Genomic DNA, 25848 nt, shown 5'->3' on the forward strand with positions numbered 1-25848 from the left:
TATTTCAAGGGTAAAAATGTACATAAATTATTTTTCTATAAATTCATGTTTAGCTTTGATGAAACACCACAAGTGTGATTCAACTTTTGTAGAATTTCATAATCTTAAAGACAACTTAGAAAAGACTTATGGAGAAAATTGAGATAAAATGTATTTGGGTTATGATTACGATTATGATTTTATTAAATTTTGCACAATCTGTATTAAGTCATGGTGTTGTATGCCAAGTGAAATGTAATGTCCAATGTGAGTTTATTGGATATAGTCAAAAAGCGTTTGACAATTGTGTCAAAAAGTGTGAGTCACAATGTGGCCAATTATCCAACGATCCTTTCTACAAATGTATCAGTAACTGTCACTTAATGAAATCTGCCACCATCAACAACGGTATGTATTCTTAAATATTTTTTTATGGTTTAACATTATTTCTCGATGTTTTATTTCACTAATTTTTTTTCACATGATTTTTATAATTGATTTGCTTATTTTTTTTATTTTAACCATTAATTTTACATGCTTACCAGGTGCTCGTGATACTGGGAATAATGAGATGGATACCTGCATACAAAAGTGCAAATAAATATTATAGTTTATAACAACAATAAGTGATGGAAAAATTATTAGAGAAAATTAATAATTGATCAATAAAAAGTACTTCTTATCTGTTTTCATGTTTTATTTGTTTTCATGTTTTATTTTTCAATTGTTGTCATTTGGTCATTTATATATATATATATATATATATATATATATATATATATATATATATATATATATATATATATATATATATATATATATATATATATATATATATATATATATATATGTGTGTGTGTGTGTGTGTGTGTGTGTGGGTTTGCTAACGTGCATACCCTATTTTTCAGTTGGTACATTTTAGCAATGCGTATCAGATTTTAGTAGATAAAAATATCCTTATATATCATGGATTCTAAGTTTTAAGGTTAAGGGTATTTTAATAATTTTCATTCTCAAAAAAAAAACTCTCAAATCCTTACTCACCTCTCTCATTCCTCTCAACCTTTTCTCTTTCATCTCTCACTCCAACCTTTTTCTCTGTCATCCCTACTGTAGCCCCAATTGAAAAAATCAGAAACACTGGTTGTTAAATAATCTTACAAAAAAAAAGGTTTTATAATGAGTTTTCATTTTATAATTTTTGTCTTATCTAATTTTATCCAATTTTCACAAGCATAAAGGAATTGGTAATTGACCTGAAAAAAATCATAAATACTCGTGGTTAAACAATTTCTTAAAAAAAATGATTTTATAATGAGTTTTCATTTTATAATTTTTGTCTTATCTAATTTTCACAAGCGTAATAACATCAAAGGAATTGATAATTGGTGTGAAAAAAATTAGAAACACTCGTTGTTAAACAATTTCTTACAAAAAATGATTTTATAATGAGTTTTCATTTTATAATTTTTGTCGTATATAATTTTATCTAATTTTCACAAGCATAATGACATACGAAAGAATTGGTAATTGGTCTAGAAGGTTTTCTTTAGAGATGATGATTCAACCTATGCAGATGATAAAATTAGAGAAATTACTGAAGACGATGAAATTGAAGAGATCTTGAATGAACCTTTGCCTGAAGGTGAATATGTCAATGACTCAAATCTTTACAAAGACAAATTGTTTGTTTCTGATTTTTTCAATTGAGACTACAGTAGGGATGACAGAGAAAAGGTTGAAGTGAAAGATAAGAAAGATAAAGGGTTAAGAGGAATGAGAGAGGTGACTAAGGGTTTGGGGGTTTCTTTTTTTTTTTTAGTTTTGAGAATGGAAATTATTAAAATACCCTTAACCTTAAAACTTAGAATCCATGTTATATAAGGATATTTTTGTCTACTAAAATCCAGTACACATTGCTAAAATGTACCAACTGAAAAACAGACATATACACATTAGCAAATCCCTATATATATATATATATATAAAATAAATTATTAAATATGTTAAAATTATTGTATTTTATTAATCAATTATAATTATCTAATCAGTTAAATTAAAGACATATATGTTAACCAATAATAAATTCAATTTATTGAATGAATTAAATTAAAATTATTAAAACTTAAGAAAAGTAGCCAATCAAATGTTACATAAAGGAGATATGGTCATTATTCTTATTACTTCCTCTTTTATCTTATAAGAAATGAAAAATCAAAGAGCAATATACTATTCATTAATTATTCTATCTTATTAATTATTCTCAATGACTCATCCTTCGTTCCCATTTTCTATTTTAAAGAACATTGGAACTGTCTTGATTGTAAGATTTAATACTAACTAATATGTATGTATATCATAGGTTTAATACATCATTTGGTCCCTACTTTTAGGGGTTTGATTCAAAGTGATTCAACCTTTTAAAAAAGTTCAGTAACACTCCATATTTCGTTAGAAAATGTTTAATTCGGTCCTTTTCGTTCACGCTGTTAAAAACATAACGGTGCAATGTGGTGTTATGAATATGTGGCACGTTTGAAGAGGTTGCACTGTGCAAATATTTAAAAAAAATTAAAATGATATGTTAGGTGCAAATCTCAACAGCTACATCATTTGCAAATCCTCCAACCTGGTCCAAAATCACTCTCTGATCATGATGGAATGATAACGACATTGCATTTGCATCAGAGGGCTCCACCTCAATAATCCTCACCTTTGGATTAACCATCTTCAGATAACAATCACCGCAGAGTAGATAACTCCTGTTTCCAACAACTTCCTGGGAAGCTTTGCCATCATATTATAAGCTCCACGAATCTTAAATGAGAATCTGGTGGGTACTGGAGGGAATCCAACGAGACCCGGGAGCGTGGGGGAGCCACTAGTTGGGTATCCTCAACAACGATGGCAGCGGGGAGAAAGAATGCGCGGCCTCCGGCGGCTTGTGTGCGAAATAAGAAGCAACCCTAAGTTACATTCTAGAACAACTCGAGAGAGTGTGAAAGAGAGAAACCACCACTTTTTGTCCTCCACCATGAGCGTAATGAGTAATAGGGAGAAGATTGTGAGTACCAAGGAGTTGTGCAGGGGCCCTTGTTGTAGTCACAAGATTTTCTCGGAACCAAGGGGCCTTTAAAGAATTCACTGGAAAAACCATGTAAGGGGAGTTAACTTTTTGATGTATTGATTGAGCATGATGTGTTTCTTTTGAAACTTGTTAATCTTGAGAAACTATGTGGATAGATAGTATACCCAATTGGAAGTTTGTGGGTTGCTAAGAAAAAAAATGGTTTGGGATGTTATTCCCAGAATATGAATACACGGGTTGAAGGATTGAAGTGCATGTGGTTTTGTAGTAAGGGAAAAGTGCATATCGTGAATCTTTGGAGGGTAGCCGTAGGTTGGCTAGGTTAAGAAAGTAAATAAGAGTAGAAAGTGTTAACATGTTGTATGAGTGAAATATGACAATAGAGTGCATTGGTGATGGGTTGTGTTCTCAATAGAGATAACAACATGGGTTTATGGGTATAATAAATTATTATTTTTTAATTGCATGGAATGTTTTATGGGTATTAAATGTATGGAAGTGGTATAAATGTGGAGTAATATACTGTCATCACATGATGGTATGAGTGTGTTGGGTAAACTTTAAATATTTGTTTGGACCCATGTGTAACACCCAAATATTTTAAAGGGTATTACTGATAGTAGAGACTAAATTAATTTGATATCTCATATAAACAATCAAACTTTATTTCAATTACTCCAAAGTACAATACCAAACTTACAAACTTTAAACAATATAGTCTTCATCATTGAAATTTCAACTTATAAGTTTTACACAACATAATCTTCCCAATACAAATTTATTCTTTTTACAAAAATCCCTGAAAGTTTTTCCCCGCATCTCTCTCATCTCTAAGCTTTTTCAACCGCATCTGCAACATTATCTAATCACATATAACATGAGTTATATGATCATAGAACAAACAAATAAGGGTAAGCCAACCATATCATATCAATCATTAAACTTGTAATAAGAATAGTTCAAACGTGTATTTCTACAATTACTAAAATATCATTACCCCGATGTCATTAATTCATCATTATCAAAATCAACTTCCTCAATTTCATAAACCTTATAATTTTACCATGCTTACTCACGAAGCCTTATGGTCAGACCGCTCTCTGCCTGCTTCCTTAAGCCTCACCTGTATACTATGTATTACTCTCTGAAGCCTTATGGTCAGACCTCTCTCTGCCTGCTTCTATAAAACTTATGAACCACATATTTATGTCAAAGCCTTATGGTCAGACCACTTGCCGCCTGCTTTCATAAACCTCAGGTGTTACTTTGCTCATATTAGGTTCCCGTGGTATAAACCGAACATACTACTTCCCGTAGGAAACATCATTTCATAAGCAATGATTTCTTATATCTACTCCAACATTTCATCAAATCAACATTTCATACCCTCTTATCCACTCCAACATTTCATCAAATCAACAATTCATAACTTCTTCTCCGCATAACTCAATCATGTTCATTCTCTAATCATAATTTGACAATAACCTATTTTGGTGTCAATAAATTAAACATATTGTCAGATATCATACTTCATATTATAAACTCATTTTGACCATACTGAGTATAACTCAACATATTTTCACCAAACAAAGATCATGGATCAACCAAAATATATCAACATATCTTAGGAACTACATATTAAAGTCTGGGCTCAATGTAATGATAAATAAAATATATATGAAATTTTTACCATGATAATATTATGCATCTACAATCAACTTGTTTTATTTTATTTTCATCCTAGTAGAGATTTTTCTTTACCCCAATTGGTCACCGGAGAGGACCCAGATGTCTGAACGCATCAAACTCACCTTCGACGCCAGCACATATGACTAGTCACAACTGATTGGACCAGGCCAGGGCTGCTCTATGATCAGGGATGTGCCAACTCAGGTTTTTAAGGTTCCTCTATCCTACCAACAAAGGGAGGCCTTCAATAATTAACAATTTATTTATTTAATTTATCTGCCTTGTTTTCTTATGCTCTAAATCTTAAAATGCCTAATTTTACTTCCTCTCAAAACAACCTCAAACACTGTTTATATATTTAATACCCATATACAAGCTATTACAGAACCCTTATTCCAAACCTTCCAACAAGATTAATTTCAGCCAACAAACTCATTCAATAAATTCATCACAATAAACATCCATAATAGAATTCATACAAGATAATTATAAACAATTAACAATAATAAAACATTACTATAAATGGTCATAGAAAAATACAATATTTGACAATCATAAAAATAATCTTAATATAAAAATTCATGGGGAAACAAGAAGTTGAATCTGGCAGAGCCGGTTAGACAACTTCTAATCCATCCATCAATACAATATAATTAAATAACAAGAACAATACATGTCTGGGGAAATAAGAAGTTGAATCTGGCAGAGCCGGTTAGACAACTTCTAATCCTTCCAAAAATGCAATAAAATAAATAAGCAAAGAAATAAATAGTTTGGGGAAACAAGAAGTTGAATCTGGCAGAGCCGGTTAGACAACTTCTAATCCTTCCAAAAATGTAATAAAATAAATACGGAAGGAAATAAAAAGTTTGGGGAATCAAGAAATTGAATCTGGCAGAGCCGGTTAGACAATTTCTAATCCTTCCAAAAAAACAATAAAAATAAATAAGGAAAACAATAAAATGTTTGGGGAAACAAGAAATTGAATCTGGCAAAGCCGGTTAGACAATTTCTAATCCTTCCAAAATACAAAAATAAACCACTAATAACATACAATTGGCATAACATAATCAACATCATATTTTACAACTATCACACTTGGATATTAACACAAAACATACTCTTATTTAAAATTCAAAATCATACAGAAACAAAATACTCCATATTCAAGATTTAAAATCAGACAAAAGAAAAATTATAGCATATTCAAGACTCAAGATAATACAAAAAGAAATACTCAAAGTTAGCTTCCCTTACCTCTATTCCAGACTTAGTTTCCTCTTCTCAAACCGTTCTCCGGAAACTTCCAGAATTTCCCCTCTTTAACTATAATTTCCTCCAACTCTCTTCTCTCACAATTTCTCTAGAATTTTGGTGCAAATTTTCAGCCTCCCCCCTTGGCTATTTATAGCCAAAAAATTTAACTATTCATTTTTACTATTCATTTTTACTATTCACTTTTACTATTCATTTTTACTATTCAAAAATTATTTTTTATTCATCATTCTTATCTCTGAATGATTAATTCTACGTGGAGTGTTCTCTTCCACAATTTATTTTAATATATATTTTTTTTAACTATTCACTATTCACTATTTACTATTTACTATTTACTATTCACTATTCACTTTTCTTAAAAAAAATCCTAAATAAGTTATCAAAAATTTGAAGCTCTCCCTCTAGAATTACTATAACTTTATATCCAAAAATTTACATTTTTCTATCCATTAAAATTATTATTACTAATAAAATGTTAAAATTTACAATTATAAATATTTTTTTTTTATGGATCTTACATTTTAACTTACAAATATTTTCAAGGATCTTACACCATGCAATAGGAAATGTTGTTTGTATGTAATTATGTGAGCACCGAAAGTGAACACTAAAATAGTCACCATATTTGGATGTTTGTGCTTTTGTTTATGATAAATTGGCACCTTGTGGTAAGAGAAGAAGCGTGGCAAACTTGTAAGTATATGCACTATGGGATTGGGCAGTAGAATGAAAAGAAGATAGAAGTGTCACAGTTTTGTGAGAGAAAGAAAGGAGAGGGTCTCCGATAGAGTGTGCAGCAAAGTCATGGTGTTTTGTGAGAGTTATTTGTGTGAGAAAGAGAGAAAGGTTCATCACCGTGAGAAACCAGAGAAAGAGAGTTGTTGCATGTATTATTGAGTCATGTGTAGGGATGGCAACGGGTCGGGTCGGGCACGGATAGTGCCTACCCGCAACCCGACCCGACAAAAAAAAAATCCACCCGCTACCCGCATGGATACCCGTTTAAAAAATATCCGCAGATATTTTAAAACCCACGGATACCCGTGGATATCCGCGGATACCCGCAAATATTAAAAAAAATATATATTTTAATAAATTATTAAAATAAAATTTAAATAGAATTAACAAAAATATATAAAATATAATATAAATTAAATTAAATTTAAATTCAATTTTAATTAAATTTAATCTTGTAAAATATAAATTAATGTTAATTTTAATTAAATTTAACTTAATAAAATATAAATTAAAATTTTATTTTTATTTTTTGCGGGTAGCGGGTATCCGCGGGTACGGATAGTATAATATCCGCACCCGACCCGTTTATAAGTGGGTATTAAAATATCTGCTATCTGCGGGTTGCGGGTAGTAAATATCCGCGAGTATCAACTATCCGTCGCGGATTTTATCCGCGGATATCCGCGGGCGCGGATTTTTTTGCCATCCCTAGTCATGTGTTTGTTTGTGAGTTGTGCATCATCGTGAGAGAAAGAGAGAAAATGGGTTGTACTTTGTGAGTTGTATGTTGTGTAAGTTTGAGAGTTGAAAGTGTTGTCTGTGTATTTGTGTGTTCTGGAAAGTAATCCAGAAAAAATACAAAGAGTATATATTTCGTCCTAATAGTGAAATATCTAGTTTTATGGGTTTCGAAAATTATATCATTTTTGAGTTATTATTGAGTGTAATAGTATATAGGATGATATAGGATGAGATCTGGAGGTGGGTCTTTAAAACTGGTGCATTGTTGGGTGATATAGGGTGAAATAGTATATTGGGTGATAAAGTCATTTACGTTTCTCTCTGCATTTAATTCTTCAAACAATCATTTACGTTTCTCTCTCTGCATTTAATTCTTTCAGCCACCTATTCATAAAACTGCAGGTTTGGCCAGTGTAGCATTTGAACCGTTATGTTTTTAACGTGTGAGCGAAAAATGATCGAATTGAATATTTTTTAACGAAATATGAGGCCTTAATGAACTTTTTTAAAAGATAGGATGACTTTGAACCAGATCTCTAAAAGTTGGGAGAAAATGATGTATTAAATCTAATTTAAATTCAATTACTTTCCAACTTCCTTTTTGTAACTCGTGTATTAATAAAAAAATTAATATAATTAAATAAATTAAAACTTAACATATATTAATTTTACACATTTTTTTAAATGAATTACATTCCTACAGCACCATCATTTCAATAATATTGATACTGAAAAAATAAAACACAATAGAACCCAAACTATAAATTAAATTAAATTTGAAACTTTGATTCGTTATTAATTTTTATACAACATCAGTATTAATTTATCATTTAATGTAAAAGTAATGAATTAATGATAAAATGTAAAAAATTGTTTTGTGAAAAGACGTTTTCAACAAATATTAAATTCAATATACGCAGTATTAATTTGATTGATAAAAGAAAACTTACATGAATTTCATTATCTATACTATTGATACTTATGATCAATAAGGGGATTCAGCTTGTTCACCTTAAAAATATAACCACACATGCGAAGTAACATGTTTATTAAGAAAATTGGGGAAAATTGGCGATGGAGGAATCATTGTATTGAGAAAAAGGGAATTTGGGTATGATGGAGCCTACTGGTCATAGAAGAAATCGGTGAAGAAGAAGATGATAGTGATGAGGAAAGAATTAAGGACGGAGATTCGGATGAAAAACTGGTATTTCAATGGCTGAAGAATGATTACCTGCACAGTTAATTGATTGGCCGGAAATGGTGGAGTGATAGGAGGGAATTATTCGAAAAAGTGAAACAATGAAATAAATTACATAAATGAAAATAAAACAAAATTAAATAAAATAAAATAAAACCAAATCAAATAAAATGAATTTAAAGCAAATAAAATTAAATCACACAAAATCAAATCAAATAAAATCACATACTACCAAATTAAATCAAATTAAACAAAATTAAATCAAATTAAAAAAAATTAAATCAAATTAAACAAAATAAAAAACTAAATCAAATCATTCCATAAATAAAACAAAAAAACATAAAAATAAAATAAAAATCCCTTAAAATGAAATCTCATAAATGAAAACAAATAAAATCAAATAAAAATTAAACCAAATTAAACAGCATCACATAAAATAAAATCAAATAAAATTAAATCTAATAACGAAATAAAAATCACATAAAACCAAATTAAATAAAGTAAAATCATATAAGATCTAACAAAATAAAATAAAATCACATCAAATAAAATCAACTCCAACGTAATCATCGACTAAAACAAAATAAAATCAAGTGAAATTAAATAAAATGAAGTAAACATCATAAAAAGAAAAGAAATATATTTTTTTAATTTTTCTTTTTTTTAATTTTTTTTAATTAAGAATTATCCGGATAAAATTTGGTGTAGTAATTATGCTCTTCTTGATTTTCTCTATTTCGTTCCTTTTTGTTTGATATAATATATCTTTTTCATTTAAAACTTTTTATTAAGTCAATTATCATTTAAAGGCGTTCATTTTTCTTTTATATAATCTATCTTTTTCATTTAATACATTTTATTAAGTCAATTATCATTTAAATATTGTTTTAAATAAGATACAATTAATATTAATTATAAGAGAAAACAATTATATACATTAGTTGTTTTCATTTAAATATTGTTTTAAATAAGATACAATTAACATATATTAATATATATTAATTATAAGAGAACACGATTAATATTTTTTTATTGTTAAATATTTTCAAGGGTAAAAATGTACATAAATTATTTTTCTATAAATTCAGGTTTAGCTTTGATGAAATACCACAAGTGAGATTTGACTTTTGTAGAATTTTATAATCTTAGAGAAAACTTAGGAAAGACTTATGGATAAAATTGAGATAAAATGTATTGGGGTTATGATTACGATTATGATTTTACTAAATTTTGCACCACCTGTGTTAAGTCATGGTGTTTTGTGCAAAGTGAAGTGTAATACTCAATGTGAGTTTATTGGATATACTAAAAAATTGTTTGAGAATTGTGTCAAAAATTGTGAGTCACATTGTAACCAATTATCTAATAATCCTTCTTACAAATGTATCAGTAACTGTTACTTAACGAAGTCTACCACCATCAATAACGGTATGTATTCTTAAATAAATTTTTTATGGTTTTATATTATTTCTTGATGTTTTATTTCACTAATTTATTTCACGTGATTTTTATAATTGATTTGCTTGTTTTTTATTTTAACCATTAATTTTACATGTTTACCAGGTGCTTGTGATCTTAGGAATTCAGGTGCTCGTGATCTTAGGAATAATGAGATGAATACTTGTATACAAAAGTGCAAATAGATATTACAATTTATAACAATAAATGATGAAAAAATTATTATAGAAAATTAATATTTGATCAATAAAAAGTATTTGTCATTTTTTTTCAATTGTTTGTTGTCAGGTCATTCATTCATATATATATATATGTTAACATTTTGTATTTTATTAATCAATTATAAAATTATCTAATCAATTAAATCTGACCAAAAATATATATTATATGTTGTGAAATTTTTTTAAACCAATAATAAATTTAATTTATTGAATGAGGTAAATTAAAATTATTAAAACTTAAAAAATAGTAACCAATCAAATGTTATATCAAGGATTTATGGTGATTATTCTTATTTCTTTCTCTTTATCTTATAAGAAATGAAAAATCAAATATCATATATTGTTCATTAACTATTTTATCTTATTAATTATTCTCAATTACTCATCCTTCTTGTTCCCATTTTCTATTTTAAAGAACATTGGAACTGATTATAAGATTTGATACGTACTAATATGTATGTATATCATAATTTAAATTCAATTACTCTCCATCTTCCTTTTTATTCTTGTAACTAGTGTATTAATAAAACAATTAATATAATTAAATAAATAAAACTTAAACATATATTAATTTTACACATTTTTTTAAAATGAATTACATTCCTACAGCACCATCATTTCAATGATATTGATACTGAAAAAAAAACATAATAGAACCCAAACTATAAATTAAATTAAATTTGAAACTTTGATTCGTTATTAATCTTTATATAATATCAGTGTTAATTTATCATTTAATGTAAAAATAATGAATTAATGATAAAATGCAAAACATTGTTTTGTGAAAAGATGTTTTCAACAAATATTAAATTCTATATACGCAGTATTAATTTGATTGATAAAAGAAAATTTACATGAATTTCATTATTTATACTATTGATACTTATGATTAATAAGGGGATTCACCTTGTTCACCTTATTTTTTTAAAATTTATTAAAAGATTTTCTCTTCGGTATCTATCTATTTTTTTAATTTTACTCTTTTATAACTATTTTTTTAAATTTAAATAAATTACTTATAGAAAATGCTACTTTTCAGTTTTACTTTTTTTGGTAATTATTTTTTTAATTCGAATAATTACTCATGATAAATAAATCATCTGCACAAGTTATCTATGATAAAATTATAAAAAATATTTTATAATTTAAAGAAAATTTTTACTAAAATAAAAAAAGTTGACACACATGTTTTCACTAGTTAGTATTAATAAAAATATGATATTAGTAATTTTTTATGATAATAAAATACAATATAATTGTAACTATAATTATAAGAATAAATATAATTTTTATTAATTTATTATAACATGTATCAACGTTTTTAAATGGATAAAATAAAATATTATAAAATTGATAAACAAAATAAATGTGTTTTACACATATATAATATTAATATAGTTATCTAAACTAAAATAACTTACTAAAAAAATCACTAATACAATAAAAAATAAAACTATGCGATATAATTATCTCCTATCAAAGATACATCCACACTTATTTTTTATGTGTTCACACTAATGAGATTATTATTGTAGTAAAAAAAAACAAACACCAAAAGAAAATAAGATATATGATGTACAAAAATATTATAATGCAATTAAATCATATTAGATATAAGTTAAATACTTATGAAATACAATAACTTATATAAACACATATAAAGAGTTGACATTAGACTTAACTATCTAAATATATGCATTTGACACTGAATTTTACCGTAGGCGTGCACTTGTAGTACCATTTATAATATGAAGAGTCATAAACAAAGGAGTTATCACTCTACTACATACAACGTTAGTATAGTTCACGCTTAGGACAATAATAGTTTAGTGACTAGGACCTCGTGTCATTCTCTTCCCCAACTCATTCCTCTTTGTATGAGTTTAATGGTTTGTAATATATCAATATACCTCCTTACTAAACCTCAATGTCAATGCATACACAATTACATCACTACAAAGAATTTCTCCTTGAAATTCTCATAACATCATCACCACACATATCCGTAAAATATCATAACTTTAATAAATCATAATAATACTTATACACATACACTAAGTGCATTTTAAATTTATCTCAAACAATAAAGAAGACAAACAGATCCAATGTCAAACTTTCTCATAGAAGGTGGCACTCAACGTTATTTTTGTAACAAGTTGCGCTTAGTTGCACGGTCAAATCAATATTCCTTTCTTAGTACTTTGGTCAACAACAACTTTTATTGTTATGACAAATACCACTTAGTTCAATTAATCAAATCATAAATTCTCCAATCAACATAAAACTTACTAGGACAATTCAACATAACAAACATCCAACACAACCAAATTCACCCAATCAAACATCATCATACCACTCAATCATATAAAATAACGTTTCAAGATATCTATAACTGGTAAACAAATGCAATTAGCTTCTTTTATGTAAGAGACAAGTGAATTTGCTCTAAGGAATCCCAAAACCCTTCAAGCTTACAATATGTCCTGTTTACAATTGCAAATAACACAAACATAATCAGGACACACTATTAAAACCACTTATTAGTAGGGGTTCATATAGATGACTAAAAAGACACATGCAAGAGAAAGAAGGCTCACACGCAACAGATAAAAGAAAAAAAATCAAGAGAAAAAATTAAACTCAATTTATAAGAATGGAGAAATTGATCGTTCTAAATTGAAAAACTCGTCGCAATGATCAATCATATGGTCTCGATTTTTCAATCAGACGAGTATAACAAAATGAATATTAGATTGAAGTCAAAGAGTTTTAGAAAAGTAGTTTCTAAAAAGAGAGCGTATTTTAAAATAATGAAACTCATTTATAAAAAAGTATTTATATTAAAAACTTTTAATATTAAAATAATCAAATTTCACTATTTTTAAACTATTATCACTTCTAAAATACCATTTCCTAGGTCTTTACATATTAATGTTCATCCTCAATTTAATTATATTGCATATAAGTTTATCCTAACAAAACTCTTTTGTAAACTTAAATGCTTATTCTTTTGTTTGTCATCCTTCTGTCCTACATCCGAACTTTAACATGTGCATTATCACACGTTGAGCTTGCTCCTTTCATTAACAATCAAATTCTTTACTTTCTTGATGGTCGACTTATCTTTCACTTTGGTCGACTTCTTCGTAACCTTGACCAACTTCTTAATAATCATGATTGACTTCTTCTTAACCTTGATTATCTTCTTAGTAATTGGGTTTCTCTACATCTTCATATTCATCCTTCCCTTTCATCGAGATCTTCTCCATGCTGATGATGAATATGTGGCTCAAAGTCCCAAATTTCAATCACGTGTTGCGTTCCTTTTTGTTTCTTCTAGTTGCTTCGTTGTCTCCTCTTCTTATGAATGACATCATTTTGTAGGTGACAAAACTCATCATACTTCTATATAAACTCGTGATTTAACGTCTTTAATCACTTAAAACAAACATGCAATTTTGACTTCATACTTTTCGCGTCTACGTGCTCGTTTGATTAACATATATACTTTTCAATTTATTATATTACATTTCTTTATCACTTATGCAAACATATATGTGATGCAATGTCTCTCTGCATTTTTTAGATAATTGTTTGTATTATAAATTAATAATATATATATATATATATAAATTGATTAATTTAATATATAAGAAAAACTACAAATATAATAAAGAAAAAAAAACAAATTTATACATAATAATTCAAAATAACAATTATTTTTAAAAAATCAATTAACAATTATATTTTTTAAATAATCTGTTAATAATTATATTATAAAAGAATAAAATGAGAATAAAAAATATTTAAAAATAACGATTAATTTTAAGAAAACAATTAACAATTATAATTTTAATATAATCATTGAAGTGAAAACTCTAATATTATAAATTCATTAACTAAAAAAAAGTACTTATTAAAAGTACTTTATTAACGTATATACAAAAAGTATCATTGATTAGTTATCAATGTAAAACATATAATTTAGTTTATTAATATTTTTTTTGTTTTCCTTTATTAACATACATACTTATGTTTATTATATTATATTTATTATCACTAGCATAAACGCAGACGTGACGTGTGTATCTAATTTTTTAAATATTTGTATTATATTATAAGTTAATAATATATGTAAATTTATTAAATTAATATATAAGATAAACTAAAAATATAATAAAGATAAAAAAAAAATCTTGGACAATTTTATACAAAATAGTGGTCACTTCTAAAATATAAGTTAATGATTATATTTTTAAAATAATCAATTAATAATTATATTATAAAAAATAAAAATAATTCAAAATAATGACTATTTCATAAAAAAATTGAAATAGTGAAGAATAACTATATTAGAAAATATTTGAATCCGATCTGGCCCACCACGGGTTGGTGAGTTAAATCGGTTAGCTCACTAGGTCACTTAATTACAAATTTTTATTTTTTCAATTAAAAAAACAAAAATTTTCTAATTCAAATCTAAACAAAAGGGAATGATCTTAAATTATATTTATAATCAATCAAACCTAAGATTTCATTGACATAAGGATATTACAAAATCTCCTCAACAAAACTTTTAATAATTTCATAACGATTCAAATTTGTTTCTATATAAAAATTGAGTTATTAAATATAGATTTATAGATTTTTCATGTTATCTAATTATTCCACACAAAAATAATTTCACGCGAGAAATGATTAACCCAACAAAAAGTACTTATTAAAAGAATTAAGTGGGTTGGTGAGTCAACTCTACTCACCACGGGTTCAACCCAGCTGAGCCGAGTTTTTAGTAAGCTGGGTTTAAAATTAGCCCGTATTAAAATTTCAAAATTTTTTAAATCAAACATTGTCCAAACTTGTGGTGAGCTAGATAAATTTACTATTTTGTTTATGAGAATATGATTTTCCTTTTAGAAAGTTTGTCATTATATTTTTTTTTTGAGTATTTTCACAAAATTAAATTAAAAAGTATGGGAAAAAATGTAAAATAAAAACTTCACCGAAGAGATTAAATGTAAAGAATAAGTAATACTCACATCGTTCCATATATATATATATATATATATATATATATATATATATATATATATATATATATATATATATATATATATATATATATATTTGTCTTACGACTCTTATTATCACTATTTTAAACTTTTGGCTCAGTGTGGTATGAAATGAATACACAAATCAAGACATTTGCCTAAATAATTCCATTTATATTCACTGATTAAACTATGAATAATGTTCAGTCACACTGATTTTTCAAATATAATAATGCCTAACTCTGAAACTTTTAAATTTTTTTTTGTCTGAAAAATTCAATCTTACAATAATGACTTTGCAGATTTAATTATGTTTTCTAATTTTAAAATTTATGACTCCATTCAAATCAATCTAAATATAAGTAGACAAATTCAATTGGAATTAAAGATCAGAACCAAAACGATATAATACAATTTAAATTCATTAAAATTATTTAAATAAATTAAAATATAGCTTGCAATATAATTCATTTAACAAATATAAGATAAGTTAGAGAAATTGGTTAGTTCTTTGATACCATACCACCATGTTTTGGATTGGAGTGTGTTACCCAACCCACGTCACTGTGACGTCAAACAAATTTTTTAAATTTAATATTTATATTTATTTTAAAAGTCCCATATATTTTTTTCTATTTAAATAAGTAATTTCTCTAAACTAATTCAAAGTATTAATAAAATTTAATTTTATTTATTTTCAGAATTTTTTTATCTACAAATTTAAAATATCACTACATCAATTTTTCTTATAATTTTTATGTAACATCCCAAAAATAAAGTAATAAAATCATATAATAGAATTGATTACAGTTAATAATAAATCAGTTCAGTCTTAAACTAAGCAACGAACGGTTATGGTCGAAAGGCCTTACATGAGTTACAAACTTAATTTGTTCCATATAAAAGGAAACATGACCGGACGGTTTACAAAAAAACTAAATACCGAATGGTCACATAGAACAAAAGAGAGGAGGTGACCGAATGATCACCTCACAACAAAATTACTATAAACTAGCCGAACGCTCCTATGGCTCGACCTTCACTTCCACTTCCACGAGGTTCTCTTCCCCCAAATTTCCTTCTTCCAGCGCCTCTTCCAGTAGCGCGCTTCCTTCTGCTCACATCCACATGGATGATCATTGCAACGACAAGACGAACGTACAAGACGAGACAACACAAAGGAAACACAGGGTAAGCTTACGTAATTTAATTCAGTTACAAATCATACAATACACAACATCAACACACAGATCAAGTTAACGGAACACTTCAAGCAAGGCCTACTGCTAGACCGACCGTCCGGACTGTATGACATCTGTGTAGCTACGACGTTCGTGCACCCGGGTGATGTAGTAACTGGAATATTCCCATCAGCTGCCACCCGAGGTTAGTCCTATCTGTCCAAAGTACCCCTAAGGACTAGGACCTCCTGCCGTTCCCACACATGACCTACTCTCCTCTACGTGAGGACGAGTACTCACGGAACATCAGGATGAATCGACAACTTAGCATTACCACAGTCATACTTTACAACTTTCAAATATTCACTCATGAGTCGTTCCTCCCCGGAACGCTCGTTCAAAAACCACAACCTTTAATTTATCTCATATACTTTTCATCCTTTATAATCTTTCACTTTAGTGTCATTTTCATCATCATTCATAAGAACATAAAATACCGAACGTTCAGCCCTCTTCATAACGAGGACGAACGATAGAAACGAGACTGATAAAATCTCCCGTTCCAGAATAGAATAAGACCGAGGGAGTTACTTTTAGATTTAAGAATAACCAGAGTACAATAATATACCATATATGACGAACGTTATTTACCACGTAAATCAGTTGAATTAACTGACTCTCGTGAGTTCAGACCAATCCTCAAAGCATAAATTAAGTACGGAGGCTCTATGCCGGATCCAATGGATATAGACACATCAAGACGTTGAAGAACCATACCTAGAATAATTCGATTACAGAAACCTAATGCAGTCAATGACCGAACACGGTAAAAGGAATTTTTTTACTGAATTTGGACGAACGTCGTTTCATCAAGTTTGATAAATTAAAACGAGTACGAGCGTTCGGTATAAGACCGAGCGCCACTCATTACAAGAGCTTGGGTTGAGACCTATCACAAATTTTAAACTTATAATAGAAACATTAAGAATAATAAATATGATAAGACACGTTGGAAACCAGGTTGAAGAATAACTAACTATACCACTACATATTTACAAGATTTTCAGTTCCTCACATAACACTCAGGTACATCTACGTTTGGCCGAACGCTCAAACATAGCACTATTACAAAAAGACGCTCGTCCTCAACTAGAATTCTTCCCAATTGAAAGAATTCCATTTCAAACAAATTTAACAGAACCACCGAACGGTCAAGGACCGTTCAATGACGAACGTACACTATCATGGGGAATACATTATTCAGATTTCATTTATATTCAATTCATTTCTCAATACGTATATAGTTTCATAACTTTATAAAATTCTAATCATAATCAATTTGACTACTTCATACAACCCATATCATACCAAGAAATCACATTCCACATCAACCACCATATCAGTATTCATACTTGATACAAACATTCAACCATTCATCAACAAGCATTCATTATCAACGAACGTACAACAACATACAATTAAATTAGATAAGCTTCCCTTACCTGAATACGTGATTGGACGTCCTAAGAGTAGGTTTTTGGTTCGTCCGACTACAATCTTCTACCCTCAACGATCACTTAACTCTTCCAACTAAACCAAACAACATGAAAATCAAAGATAACTTAGACCACACCCCTGCATGCAACCAGAACTTGGTTTTGCATGTAACAAAAGACGAACGACCAAGGACAGATACACTTACCCGCTCAAACTTGAAACTTGTTCGGTTCAAGAGGAAGCTTGGGACGCCGGGAATGCTCCTACGGTGCCTGAACGGTGATCGGAGCAGAGAAAATGTGAGTTACAGTAGAGAGAAGGGAGAGTTCTTAGTGAGAAGGAGGAGAAGATGAAAATTTCAGAGTTTGGAGAGAAAGGGTGCATGCATAGTGAGTGAAACGAGGTTTTCAAAAATTCAGTTTTGCTTCCAACGTTAAAACGAACGTCCGTTCACTCGCTGACACCTGCCTTCCGCTATCTGATTTTCAAATCTTCGATGCTTGACACCTGGCGTCCGCGCAAAGGGTTTTAGGTGCGTTTTAAATGACTGACAGGAGGGTTTGTGTGCGTTTTTCTGAAGTCTGACATTTTACTTGTGTCATATATGTAATAATAGATACAAAATTATAAATAAACAATAATATCAAAATATAAAAAATAATAATTGAAGAAAAATTAGAGAAATTATAAATTAAAAAGTGAACTATTCTTTAAATTAAAATATTTTCAAATAAACTACTTTAATATGTTACAAAACAATTTTATACTAAGTAATAATTTATAAGTTAATTAAAGAAACTAATAACCAACCAACTTATCAGTCTTACTATACATTGTTTGTCATGATTTAATGATAAGAATATAATGTAAGGTATATGTCTTTGGACATAGTGTCTTGGGTGAATAATTTAGAAACAATTGAATGGAAATTATTGAAGGTTGAAAAAAATAAGGAAAATGATGCATGAAATATTATTGGTTCCAAGTGTCGGCAGCTGATTTCTACAAAAATTGGAAATTATAAAATATGAAAAAAAATGTCAGGTTTCTATATGCATCAGCTGATGCTATACCAAATTCACACAAGTGTGTTCTTCAACAAAATTATTGAAGTTTTGAATTATGAGTATTGAAAAGAAAATATTTATTTTGTATAATGTTTTGTTTTGTTTTTTTATTAAAAGATGATAAACGATCGGTGGATTTTGAAATGTTAAAATATTTTGCATGAGTTTGTTGGAAATTAAAGTCTTAATGTAAGAAAAAGAAAATAATTAACATGATAAGTGATTTTTTAAGTAAAACTTAAACATTTTATCATCAAAATGTTAAATTTATAAATAGAAAATATTATTATTAAAGTTTCATTTATAAAGATTATTATTTCTTTAAAATATGTATTTTTTTTTCTTTCTATGACTTCTTTGCAAGATTTGAAAGATCTATTTATTTCTTTTGAAGATCGTATAAAAATTCATCATAGATCGTGTTGTATAATGGAACCATTATGTTTGATCATATCGTACTTTTATGAGTAAGGTTATTTTTATTCATTTTCTTGAGTTAGTTTAAAAGTTTTGTATGCATGGATTTAAACTATTGTATGTGGTTTAATAGTGTTCAAGGTGAATTTTTGCACGTTTAAGATTGTTAGGATGATGTTTAAATCGTTTATAAGAAATTTTTTATATACAAGTATTTCATTTTATGTGGGTGAAAACTCTTAGAACTTTGATAAAATCAAGGCTTAGTCCCACCTAAAGAAAACTAATATATTTTTCTAATAAATATTCTAAGTTAGATGATTTGATTGTAAGAATAATAATTTATTCAATGATTTAAGATAATTAGTATCATTTAATTTTACTAATCTTAATTTGAAAACGATTTTTGGACTATGAATCATACTATTATTAAATAAGGTAGATATTATTTCTTAAATAATATCGCCTGCTTTATAAGATAAGATTAGTAGAAAGACAATATATAATCAACATCTTTATATGATATTACTGATAAAGAAATTTACTAAAATACATTCATTCACAATTTTATCAATTTTTTTCTTTTTTAATTACTTAATTAATGGTCTACAAGTAGAAACCATAGGCCAAAAATTCAATGCTTGAAGTAACGAGTCCAAGCAAATATAAAACATCTGGCATGTGGGTTTGACGTACAATTGAAAACAACAACTCAAAAAGTTTAAGAACAAAAAGTATAGGAAATTGAAATTATACAGTTCGTACAAAGATATTTTTCATGGAAAGTATTAAAAATGTGTTTTAAACCAAAGTAATAGGAGAAAGTGTACGACTGAGAGATATGATGTGAAAAAAGAAATAAAGTTCTCGTATTTTTTTCACTATTAACATCATTTTTCATTTATATAAAAGTAACACGTTTCACTTTAATTCTTTATACAAAAAATTATATTTAAATTAAGAAAATTACCTTAATATTTCAAATTATTCTATTTTAACCATGTTAAAAGTATTGTTTTAGGATAAAAGGAAAGGGAAGTGATGTAGTTTTTAAAGCATAAAAGGACAATAACATATTTGATAGAACCAGACATGGACGAAAATGTTTGGAATGCCGACACACAACTGTTGGATCGAACAAACTTTATAATATCATCTTATAATAGTAATAATGAACATAATAAATTAATAATATAGTAGTTTTCAATGATTCACCCAAAGAGACATATTTCAAATTATGTGGTTGTGAAAATGATAGTTATCAATTCATAAATTAATTATAATTTTATTTAGTACTAACATATAGTGTTTTGAATAATATAATATTAACATAAATATTTATTTATTAAATAAAAGTATATATTTTATTAATTTTTAATAAAAAATGATTTATTTTGTCTCGTTAAAGATAACTTAACTGAATTTATTAGCGTTCAACATTAAGCAAAATCTATTTATATAAAAAATTAAAAAATAACTTTGTATTTTATTACTAGTCTAAAATATTTAATTTCTCTATTCTATTTCATTAAGTCAATGAAAGTTTATATTACAATATTGTGGGAAGGGATGTGAGAAGTGAGATTATATGTAATTATTATTATTATTATTATAAGTCAAATATATAATTTAATGTTTTATATTTTAATGCATTGAATATATATATATATATATATATATATATATATATATATATATATATATATAAACTATATATGTATATATTTCTAAATTATAATATCAAAGGAAATGATATTAAATGACACTAATCAACTTACATAGTGTTGATATCATGTTTTACTTTAAAAGATAGAATCAATGCATCCTTATAAAAACCTGTCATATATATATATATAAAGAAACTTTGGATTATATATATTTTTTCTTTAAGTTTTCTCTTCAAATTTAATTTAGTTCATCAATTTTAAAAATAAATAAATTTAGGTTTTTTTAATCGAATTTTATAAAATTTATTTGATATTTCAATCAATAATATAATATAATTTAGTTGTTTATATTATTAGATATATTTTTGTTTTAAAATTAAATATTAAATAAATTTAATTAAAAAATTAAATTCACGTAAATCCTAAATTTAAGAAAGTAAATTAAATCAAAATTTCACGAAAAAAAAGACATTTTACTTAATAAAAATATATTTACTTCTAATTTTTTTAAAGTTATATACATGTAATAGTGTCGGGAGCAAGTAGTTGTCTTGTCTCATGAAATTCAATAACCTCCACTACTTTTTGTTTAAATCTAAATTCTGATGAATAGTATTTTCCTGGAGGAAAAACTAATAATAAATAATACAGTAATGGATGAAAATATATAAACCCTACAAGCTTTCCAATCGATAAAACGTTGGCATGACATGGACACAAACCACTATAAGATAACAAAACATTATAATTTCACATCTCTATCTTTTCTTCCAACCACTATAATTATAGAATTTATTATTTTGTTATATCATTTTATTTGTATTCATTATTATTACAATTATATCTTAATATAATGCCTAGGTGTATGGTAAATGTACGTGAAAAAGAAAGATGATGTTAGAATACGTGTTTCTGCCATAAGGGCATGGAAAGGGTTATATTAAATTTTATATTTTAATAAATGATAGGATAATTGCTTACATGTGTTTTTTAATATTTACTTAATATTTTTATATTTAAATTAGTTATTAGAAAAAATTTAGTTTTAGAAATGAATTACTATTCCTATTTATCAAATATTTGATATTATATGTTATATTTTACTCTATATATAAAGTATATTATGAATAAAATAAAATAATAAGTTTCTTAATATAACATATTTCTTATATATTTCATATTTTTAAAATTTCATAAACATTTTAAGTGTGGTATCAAAGTCTGATTCTTACAAACATGTAAAATTGTAAGAAAAATTCTTAGTTATTTATTTTTTAATGATGAAAGCTATGACATAAGAATGTAAACTTATATAAAAAAAAAAACTAGATTTATGTAAAATAATAAAAGTTATCAAGAAAGATAACTATCTTTTATGAAAAAAAATTTACCATAACCCAGACCAAAATACAAAAAAAGAAAGGCTTATATAAAATATATGAATAAAATAAAATATTTGTTTTTTACATATAATATATCTCTTATTTCCGAAACTCCTAAACAGCACGTATATGTATTGTGCTGATGATTGCAATAACGAGGAAGTCATGGTAAATGCTTTTTCGTACTGTGCTGATGATGTTTCTGAGGTCAGAAAGACGTAAGCATGCTTTTATATATATATATATATATATATATATATATATATACTGAATGTGAGATGAAAATGTGCTAACAATAATTTTATCCATTTTTATAAAATCTCTCACAAATTACACCACATTAGTAAATAGAAAAGTCTTTAGGGAAGTATTAACTTATTGTAATTTTCAAATTATATTTACAACCTACTTTTTCTTTTAAACCATAAACAATAATAAAATATTAAATTAAGTTATTTAATTAAAATGTAGAATAAATTACCCAAAATAAATAAATAAAATTGGCTGTAAGATAATATAGGATGAACTTAAAGTGATCGTAAACGAATCTAGAAAAATACAAGGCCATAAACCAATCGTACAAGAGTGAAGCATAAACATATTATTCAATATATTGTCTTCTTCTTGGTCGTGTCGTGTTTAATACATTTTTCTTCTCATTTTTCTCAATGTTTTTTGACACAGGCAAATTTTTTATATTTATTTGATGTTATTTTTTTTTAGATTTTTTAACTTTTATAAAAATATAAATATTTATTTCATTATTATTACTTTACCCTTATATATCAATTAAATATAACTGTGTCTAAATTATTCATTAAAAGTTGGCCGATACCACAGTCTTTTGCGCATATATGGAATATTCTCGGTCAGATTTTTTAATAGATTCTAAATTTGATGTTTTAAAATATATTAATTTTTTAAAAAAATATATTTATAATACTCAAAAAAATTAATAAAAAATCTGGACTCGTTTTTTTTTATTTTATTGAAATGAGATCCACCACTTACAATATTTGATGTGTTCCAAGTTTGAACCTTGTTATAGCTTGACAAGGGAAACGACCAAATTGATGTACTTGGTGTCAGTGTTGGACAAATGTTCTTCCACATGTTCTCCAAACCTTCGAAAAAGCTCATCCATAATGTGAGGTCCGAAATGAGATTCCAACATGGACTCAAGCACAGCCCTTAGGGTTCTTGAGACTCTTTCTCCTCTCGACAGGAATGGCCTACCCTTTGAATCACTCTGCAATTCCATTCCTCCATCCCACTCTATTTCATAAGCATCGTGCTCTTCCACCATGAATGACCCTTCCTTTTCAATCACCTTTTTCACTTCTTCCATGCATGGCGCGTAGTACGGGGCATCAAAAGAATCCACCTTTTCCTCTTCCAACAGACCCTACACACCCCCACAACACTTTTCTCATATATATCACATTACAAAGAATATATACATATGAAAAGTTTTGGACTTTAGCATACCTGAGAAACCATGGTCATAAGGGACCGTGCTAAGAGTTCCCACTGATAGCAACTGTGGTCGGAAGTTGGGTCCATGGTTGTTCTGCCCATGAAAGACAAGACCATGCGTCCCCCAGTTACCATTTCATGCGAACGAGAAGCAATAAACGATGAAAAATCGTTCTGGAATTGTTGAGAATAAGCATCCAGCACGCACTGAGGACTGCTCTTTGATATGTACATCTTTCCCTTGTTCAATGCTCTTCCACTACCGTCTTCTAATCCACCAGGAACCTTGCACCCCAACAACAACAACAATAATCTGTCAAAACATGTCCTACTTTCTTCTTTCTATAATCACATCAAAAAACATATCCTTAATTCTTCAGTATATGCCTCGTCACAATGTTCCGAAAACGTGGATATAATCAAAATTAAAACCCCATCTCTCTTTGTCCTTTGTTTTATCAGATAACTACTTTTACAACAGAGAAATTCGGTCTACACAATTTGAACAAAGACAACTGATATTCCTTTCAGATAACTTTTATGAACCAATCAATATATATATATATATATATATATATATATATATATATAACAATTTTTAATTAATTAATATAGAAAAATATATTGTCTATTCTTAATTAAAAGTTATAAAAGTTAAACTGAAATGTCTTACTTAATAAAGGAATTTTAACACCGTGTGTCTATTCTTAATCATTTCTTAAAAAACAAATTTTTTTCTTGAGGACAATGATGCTTTAGTTTAATATAACAGTCAAAATATAACCCAAATAGTTGAAGTGAAGTAGGTTTAATCAGTTGGTTGATTGATGCATCTGTGTTCTTTTCTCTGCTGTTTAATTAACTTCTGCTCTAATACTTAGTAATAATGTCTGGTGTGTGTATATATATAGATATATATATGTGTGTGTGTATATATATACCTGAGAAAGCCAATGGAGGCTGGAAGAAGAGTGCACAAAGTGGAGGGACTTGGCAGGGAAAAGCCTTCCATAGAAGGTGCCAGGGACAGCTGAAACAAAACAGGATCCAAAGCGAGTTCCCTTTTCTTGCCTTTGTTTTCTGTAGAAAGATGGCAATGAGGCAAAGATGTTGTTGAAGTCATTGGCGAAGAGGTCGTTCAAATGCACCACCAACTCCGGCGGCGGCCGCTCCAACAGACGCGTGGTGGCGTAGACGCCATCCACGATCTCAGAAATCACCCTCAAGGCATTAGGGCCGGAGGAACAACCCATCTCAGCAATGCCCATCTTCTCAGGCCAACTCGTGCACAGAATTTGCACAATGGCTTTCTTTCTCCATGCCTCTGCACAAGAGATAATTGTGTTCTGCAAAGTAAAAAAAAAAATATCATTTTTTCAGCACAACATCACTTGAGTTTAGTAGTTTCTTGCAAAAATTAAGGTACGATGTAAGAAGAATATAGGTTGAATGTTTCAGACAGAGAAGATAAGTAACCTGAACGGAAGAATTCATGGCATAGCTAGTTTCGCCTGCGCCTTTGTTCATGTGAAAGAGTTCCAAAGTTTCCATTTCTTTCCTTGTGGCTGTTTGCATGGTAACAGTGTTGAAGTTGAAGGTGTGACGAAAGGGGAAAAATGGTTCCTTGAATGAGGGAAAAGGAAGAGGTATGTGTATAAATAATAGAGGGTCATGGAAACTTGACCAAGAAAATAATGGTAACCACAGAAAGAGATAC

General features: G+C 27.9%; 1 protein-coding gene across 1 annotated transcript; it reads right to left on the reverse strand.

The window, feature by feature from the left end:
• Positions 1-23607: 23607 nt before the first annotated feature.
• On the reverse strand, positions 23608-25770 carry LOC108337782 (probable jasmonic acid carboxyl methyltransferase 2). Its single transcript, XM_017574375.2, has 4 exons — positions 25608-25770; positions 25073-25477; positions 24144-24416; positions 23608-24060 (listed from the first exon to the last, which is right to left on the reverse strand). Exons 1-4 carry the CDS (start codon positions 25704-25706, stop codon positions 23698-23700), a joined length of 1140 nt encoding a protein of 379 aa, XP_017429864.1. The 5' UTR covers positions 25707-25770; the 3' UTR covers positions 23608-23697.
• Between the last annotated feature and the right edge of the window lie 78 nt (positions 25771-25848).

The sequence above is a fragment of the Vigna angularis genome, chromosome 7, assembly GCF_016808095.1.
Source record: "Vigna angularis cultivar LongXiaoDou No.4 chromosome 7, ASM1680809v1, whole genome shotgun sequence".
Classification (NCBI taxonomy): Eukaryota; Viridiplantae; Streptophyta; class Magnoliopsida; order Fabales; family Fabaceae; genus Vigna; species Vigna angularis.

What these genes read in the sequence shown, in the direction of transcription:
- LOC108337782 (XM_017574375.2), bottom strand. Translation starts at nt 25,706, where the DNA reads ATGCAAACAGCCACAAGGAAAGAAATGGAAACTTTGGAACTCTTTCAC. An exon ending in CCATGAATTCTTCCGTTCAG is followed by an intron (nt 25,478 to 25,607) that starts GTTACTTATCTT and finishes TTTACTTTGCAG; the next exon opens with AACACAATTATCTCTTGTGC. An exon ending in TTATGACCATGGTTTCTCAG is followed by an intron (nt 24,061 to 24,143) that starts GTATGCTAAAGT and finishes GGGGGTGTGTAG; the next exon opens with GGTCTGTTGGAAGAGGAAAA.